The 6,631-nt window shown below is 34.0% G+C and overlaps 1 protein-coding gene across 2 annotated transcripts in view; it reads left to right on the plus strand.

Moving 5' to 3' along the window:
* LOC106881683 (tetraspanin-13) overlaps positions 1–6,631 on the plus strand; it is a 112,056-nt gene that overhangs the window by 96,170 nt on the left and 9,255 nt on the right. Inside the window, exon 5 of one of the 2 annotated variants that reach the window (XM_014932148.2) lies at positions 2,870–2,969. The exons of the other annotated variant lie outside the window; for it this stretch is intronic. Within the exon in view, the coding sequence (XP_014787634.1) occupies positions 2,870–2,944 (75 nt within the window). The 3' untranslated portion in view covers positions 2,945–2,969. The remainder of the gene's footprint in view (positions 1–2,869; positions 2,970–6,631) is intronic. 2 annotated transcript variants of the gene reach the window in all.

The following is a 6,631-nucleotide window of genomic DNA, read 5'->3' on the forward strand; positions in this document are numbered from 1 at the left end:
ACCTCGTATATAAACAGCTTGTTTTACCCCCAGTTTTATATTTAAGATTCAGCCAATAAGCAACAAAAGGGAGACATTCAAATGCATGCTCATACATATACTATTGTTGGAAATGATTATTAGATGTGATACACACTACTGTGTTTGGCATTAGGAAGGACATCCAGTTGTAGAAACCATGCCAAAGCTGACATTGAAGCTCAATGTAGTCCTGCAGCTCACCAATTCCTATCAAGCCACCTAACCCATGCTAGCATGGAAGATGGACATTAAATGATAATGATGGCAGTGATGGTGATGTGTGTGTGTGTGAGAATTAGCAGCATACCAAATTAAATACTTTGAAGTACTTAGCTTCATCAATCTATATTTTGTTATCAAAATTCCATTGGAATCCTTCTTTATTCTATCAGACATTTACTGCTGAGGTCAATTTAATGAACTGTATTTCCATATTATACATTCTAGATAATATAACGATTCTTTACATTTATACCACTGAAAGGGATTATTATATATTCTTTATTAATTTCATATAAGAATATATTTCAATTTGTGCTCTCTAATACAATTTAGAGATTGAAACTCTCAGAAGAAAAAAACATGTATTTAAGAAACAAATTATCATTATTCAGTCTCTTGGATTTCACTCTGAGATTCATCAAATATGTGATCTGAGAGAGGTTTGTTTGATTGTTGTTTCTTGCATGTCGAGCGAACATGTTGAGGCTCTTTCGCTGGCTCATCATTCTTCCATTTAGTTCAGTATGTAACAGTATATTTACATTTTGAAAACTTACTTAGAGCAAATATTGGTGCTATACTTTGCCCTAAGTGGTTAGTAGCTCTTCTTAACTCTTTAGCATTCAAACCAACTATGTCCAGCCTAAATATTTAACCTGTTTTATATTGAAACTGACCACAACTGGTCTCTTGCCTCATCCCTAAAATGCCATCCTAAAACTAAGCAATCACGTCATCGACATCTCTAAACTACAAGATAATGCAGGATTAATTTAAAACAATCTGAGTAAACAAACATTACATTTGACAGAATGATCTGAATACTAAAGATTTAAGGATAAAAAACAAAAAAATGACCAGGTTTGAGTTTTACTGCTATCTTCAGGTTGCAGTGCAGCTTAGCTTATGAGCTTATCTTATCATGTCACACCTTGACAGTTGTCTTGTCATTGGTAGCATAAACAAATTGTAAAGGACAAAAATACTAGTGTGGTGAATCCTGACAGAAGGGGTCATGATAAATTGTCAGCAAATTCTAAACATTTACACTTCAGCATAATGTGTACACGCACACATACACACGCACACACAACATACAAACATATAGGTTTCAGGTCATAGTGGCTTGAGCTATGACTAACTCAGTAGCACCACTTGATTGTTCAAAGAATATATTTTTATGTAGATTGTGTGTGAAAAGACAAACACAAACAGGAAATACAGAGAAGTGGAAGGGAGGGGCAGAGTAGGGTAGATGAGAAAAGGAAAGCAAGTATTTATTATAAAAAGACTTAAAAACAAAACATTTAACAGTTTTTTATGTCAATGTGTTAATAGTATTACAATTTTCTTTTTAAACAAACACTGCCAGAACAAAAGACAATAATACTGATTTAATCAGGCTGGATTAGGCTACTATAACTGGAAACAAAAAGAAATGGTAATATTTTTGCATTTTGTTAAGGATAGTGGATGAACAGAATTTAATGGTGTTGAACAAAATAGCTTGTATTTATCTATTGGCCTCATATGGTCCAAGTTCAAAATCTGCAAAGATCAACTTTGCATTTCATCCTTAATGGTGTTAGTAAAGTAAAATAATAGTTAAGTATTGGACTTGATTTAACCCTTTAGCAATCAGATTACTCTGTCAAATGTGTTGTTCATTTATTCATATTGTTTTAAATTAGTCATGCATTATCTTGTAGCTTTGAGATTTTGTTGATGTGATTGTTTATTTTTAGAATGACAGTGTAGGGTAGGTGTGAGAGGGACAGTGTAGGGTAGATCATAAAACAGGTAGAATACTTGGTCCTGATGTGGCCAGATTAAATGCTAAAGGGTTAACTGATGATTGCTCTCCTTAAAAATGTGTCTTTGTCTCAGTGGTGGAGATAGATAATTTTGTAATTTTAAAGGAATAGACTTGTGACAACTATAAATATAACATATAAAGCATTTCAGAGCATTTAGCTAGCAAAATGAGCTCCTATAAAAACAAGCAAAAGCAATTCCATTGACAGGGAATATTTCTGGGGTTGCTGTATTGTATTCTGGCATCAGAGGGCTCTGTGAGGATTCTTTCTTAATTCGTCCTACCTAACAGATGGTCGCAGTATTGAAGAGAAGAGTATGAGCCAGCAGACTAATATTCTAGAATTATCTAATTTCTAAACAGTTCTAATTTCCAATGCTAACCAATGTGAAGACTTGTACATACACCTGTTGATTATCTCATTTTTACTTAAGCAAACACAATGATCATTATTCTTTGCTGATGAGGTTAGAATACAACCAAAATATGCCCAGAATTGTCTCCACCCTTTACCAAAAATAATTGTTTCTAACTATTGATTACCATTGCTTTTTATCTCACTGCATAATTATTTTTAGTTAACCATATTAACTCTTCTAACGCTAACACAACTGATTCTACAATTTAACATAATTCCCTGCAGTTCCTTTATGGGGTAAAATGCAGTAATTATTTAACATCCTCTTTGAAATACCATTTGTAATCAGCACTTGTCTGTCTCGTTATCAGCTATGAAATCAAATTGAATGATTTGTTTGTATTTTCTTGCTAGCTACATTACTAACCAATCTAGTCGTTTCTTTTTTCTAGATACTGGGTGTTTGGATTACGGTGCGATACCGTAACCAGAAAGACCCTAGAGCAAACCCCAATGCGTTTCTTTAATGGTTACCACTTGTGTTATCATTAGGTACAGTAAAGCCCCCTGAATTTTATCTGCCTCAGCTCTATGTATCTCTCTCTCTCTCTCTCTCTTCCCCTCTGCCTCATCTATATCCTTTCTTTATTTTCCTATTGCTATTGTGTTACGAAGTCAACCATTTCTTTTTTCTGACCCATTTCTGCTTATTCACATATTTTTTATACTTTGCATATTTTATTTATTTTGCTTATTTTATACAAACATTCCATACTTTATTACTTTGCATATTTCATAAACCCTTCATATTTTAAATACTTCCCATATTTCATGTAATTGCCATATTTTATATACTTCCTTGTATTTTATATAAACCCTCTTTTATTGCAACTAAAAAGATTTAATTTTAAGCAGACATTTTATACATTTAAATATTTATATTTTAATTTTTTTTTTGGACATTTTTTGGGAAGAAAGGTATTGTGTGTACCTTGAAACTTTTTTTGACCTTTTGGAGGGCTTTTTGATGGAAACAGGGAACTCAATTTTGGGGGTAAAAAAAAAATTTAATGAAAGGTTTATTACAAAGTCTAGGAGATAGGAATAATATAGTACCATGAATCTGTTGACGGACTAATGTTAACAGACTAATGTTTATCCTAATTTAGCAGTTGAAGTGGCCTAGTGGATAAGGTGTTTCTTTTTTTTTGTTGTTGGTGGTTTTTTTTGCTGAAAAGTTGAAGCTCATACTCTATGTCCAGAGTAAAAGCCACAAACTTCTTCACTTCCTCATTCCACTAGCAACACAATGGTATATGTTGGTAGGAAACTGTAGAGTTATGATAACCTCATTGATATAGTGATAGTTGTAGTGATTTAGTGATGTAAGGATCTCTACTGCCATTAGCAGTACCCCTTTTAAGAAAAACACCGAACTGTTGTTAATTAGTTTGATATCAATCAGGACTGGATTGAGCAGGTCTATAATTAAAAGTGTTTCCGATTAGGACCCTCTAGTTTTATTTTGTTTTTTCAACAAGTATTTGGGAATAAGTGTATTGTAGGTTACTTGGAATATTGTGATACAGAAGTAAAATAACAAAAAAAAAGACGAGCTTCTAACACTGAAAAAAGGAAAGTTGAATAATTTTTATATACTTCAAGCCTATCATTAGAGGTATCATCATCCTTTAATGTCCATTTTCTATGTTGACATGATTTGAACAGTTTGACCAGAGCTGGTCAGCTGGAGAGCTGCACCAGCTTCCAGTCTGATTTGGCTTGGTTTCTACAGCTGCATGTCCTTCCTAATGCCAGCCACTTTACAGTGTATGCTAGGTGCTTTTTATGTGGCACCGGCACAGGGCTCTTGCAAACCAACCCTCTTCATTGGAGAATGGTATGAATACTTCTGCAGTAGAGGACAGGTTTTCTTGAATACTGCAAGGTGGTAGGTTCAACATAAACACACATTTCTAAACCATATACTTCCGATGATGGACCTTTGTGCTTGAAATATATAAAAATTATTCAACTTTCCTCTCCACATTCTTAGCAGCTCTCCATTTTTATTATTTCATTTAAGAATACATTATCCAATGTGTCCTTCACTTTTTGAAGATGGTAAGTGTGATTTCAAGGAGATTTGGTTGTTATCTCTAGTTACCCTGTAGAACCTTGCTCAAGCTATTCCATGTATAGTTGAGAAGGAAAAGATCATTCAATGGAGTAAAATAACAAACTAGTTGGAGACAAGAGTGCAGTTGGGTTTAACTACTGTAGATTATTGCGAACTTAGTTTTTGGCTTAAAATCTAAGTATGAATAAATGAACTACACTGATTAAACTATCCCATCTTTATCTTATATATACATATCTTAGGATTTAGGTCTGTCACAAGCCTACAGGCTCATTAGGCTGGAGTTTCTCCCAGCTTCCATGGCATACAAGAGACCAAGCATATATAGTGCTCCTATCCTTGGATGGTACATCAGCTCCTAACAGGGTTAGACTGGAGCAATGGGAAATGGAGTGTTCTGATTAAGAACACCTGTTCTGAGAATCAAAACCACAATTTTAGCATTGTAAATGCAACACCCTACCAACAAGGCCACATAAAGTATACACACACACATATAGTTTTTTTCACACATTATAAGCACCAGTTTGTTTGAGGTTGTAAAAGAAAACATTGTTTAATTGTTTCACTGATGGGGGCTTAAATCGTGTTATCTCTTATGTTACTGATAACGCTACAGTCTGAAATTGGTGCTTATAATATCTAATGCCATTTATACTAATCTCTCAGTCATTAATTTCTAATTATGATATGTTATTAATAGATATCAGATGGACTGTTTTGTTGAATCTGACAAATTAGCATCTCAGTTGTTCAGTCAATAGGACTATCTATTCATTGAATTATGTAATAAATGACTGAGTGAGTATTCTACAGACAATTGTACTCTTAATTTAATTAATGGTCATACAGAATCAGTGTATGACAAGGTTGTACTCTTTGAGTCACAAGTACAGTACATCTGACAGGCTTTTTCCTAGTTTCTCTCTAATGATCTCACTAACAAGGCTTAATATTGACCCAAGGCTATGGTAGAATTTTTTTTTTTAATCCTTCAGAGGGATTAGTAATTATATTATTAAGTTAGAAACTGGGATTGATTAAATTGGCAATTCTCTTCCATCAAATTTGTGGCATATGCTAATGTTGAAATTGATTGCCATTATTATTATTATTATTATTATTATTATTATTATTATTATTATTATTATTATTATTATTATTATCATTATTATGGCTTTGAGTGTGAGCTGGCAAATTTATTAGCACACTAGGCAAAATACTTAGCAGCATTTTGCCTCTCACTATGTTCTGAGTTCAAACTCTGCCAAGGTCAACCTTGTCTTTCGTCCTTTCGGGGGTGATAGAATAAGTACCAATGAAACACTGGGGTTGATGTAATCAACTCATTCCCACCTCCCCCAAGCTGCCCTTGTGGCAGAAGTTTGAAATAATAATAATAATAATGATAATAATAATAATTATTATTATTAAGGCGGTGAGCTGGCAGAGTCATTAGCACACTGGGCAAAATGCTTAGTGGCATTTTGTCTGCCTTTATGTTTTGAGTTCAAATTCCAGTGAAGTCAGCTTAGAGTTTCATCCTTTCGGGGTTGATGAAATAAGTACCAGTTGAGCTCTGGGGTTGATGTAATCGACTAGCACCCCTTCTCACAAAGTTTCAGGTCTTTTACCTATAGTAGAAATGACTATTATTATTATTAAGGTGAAGCTAGCAAGCTACTGGAATCACTACTGCGCTGGGCAAAAAAATGCTTAGCAGCATTTCATCCAGCTTTATGTTCTGAGTTCAAGTTCTGCTGAAGTTGACTTTGCCTTTCACCCTGTCAGGGTTGATAAAATAAGTATCAGTTGAGCACTGGGGTCGATGTAATTGACTAGCCCCCTTTCCCAAACTTGCAGGCCTTGTGCCAAAATTTGAAACCATTATTATTATTATTATTATTATTATTATTATTAAGGTGAAAGCAGCAAGCTGGCAAAATTGTGAACACGCCAGGCAAAAAGCTTTGTGGTACTTCATCCGTCTTTATGTTTTAAGTTCAAATTCCACCAAGATCAACTTTGTCTTTCATCCTTTCGGGGTCAATAAAATAATTATCAGTTGAGTACT

The sequence above is a fragment of the Octopus bimaculoides genome, chromosome 17 (assembly GCF_001194135.2).
Source record: "Octopus bimaculoides isolate UCB-OBI-ISO-001 chromosome 17, ASM119413v2, whole genome shotgun sequence".
NCBI classification, from domain to species: Eukaryota; Metazoa; Mollusca; class Cephalopoda; order Octopoda; family Octopodidae; genus Octopus; species Octopus bimaculoides.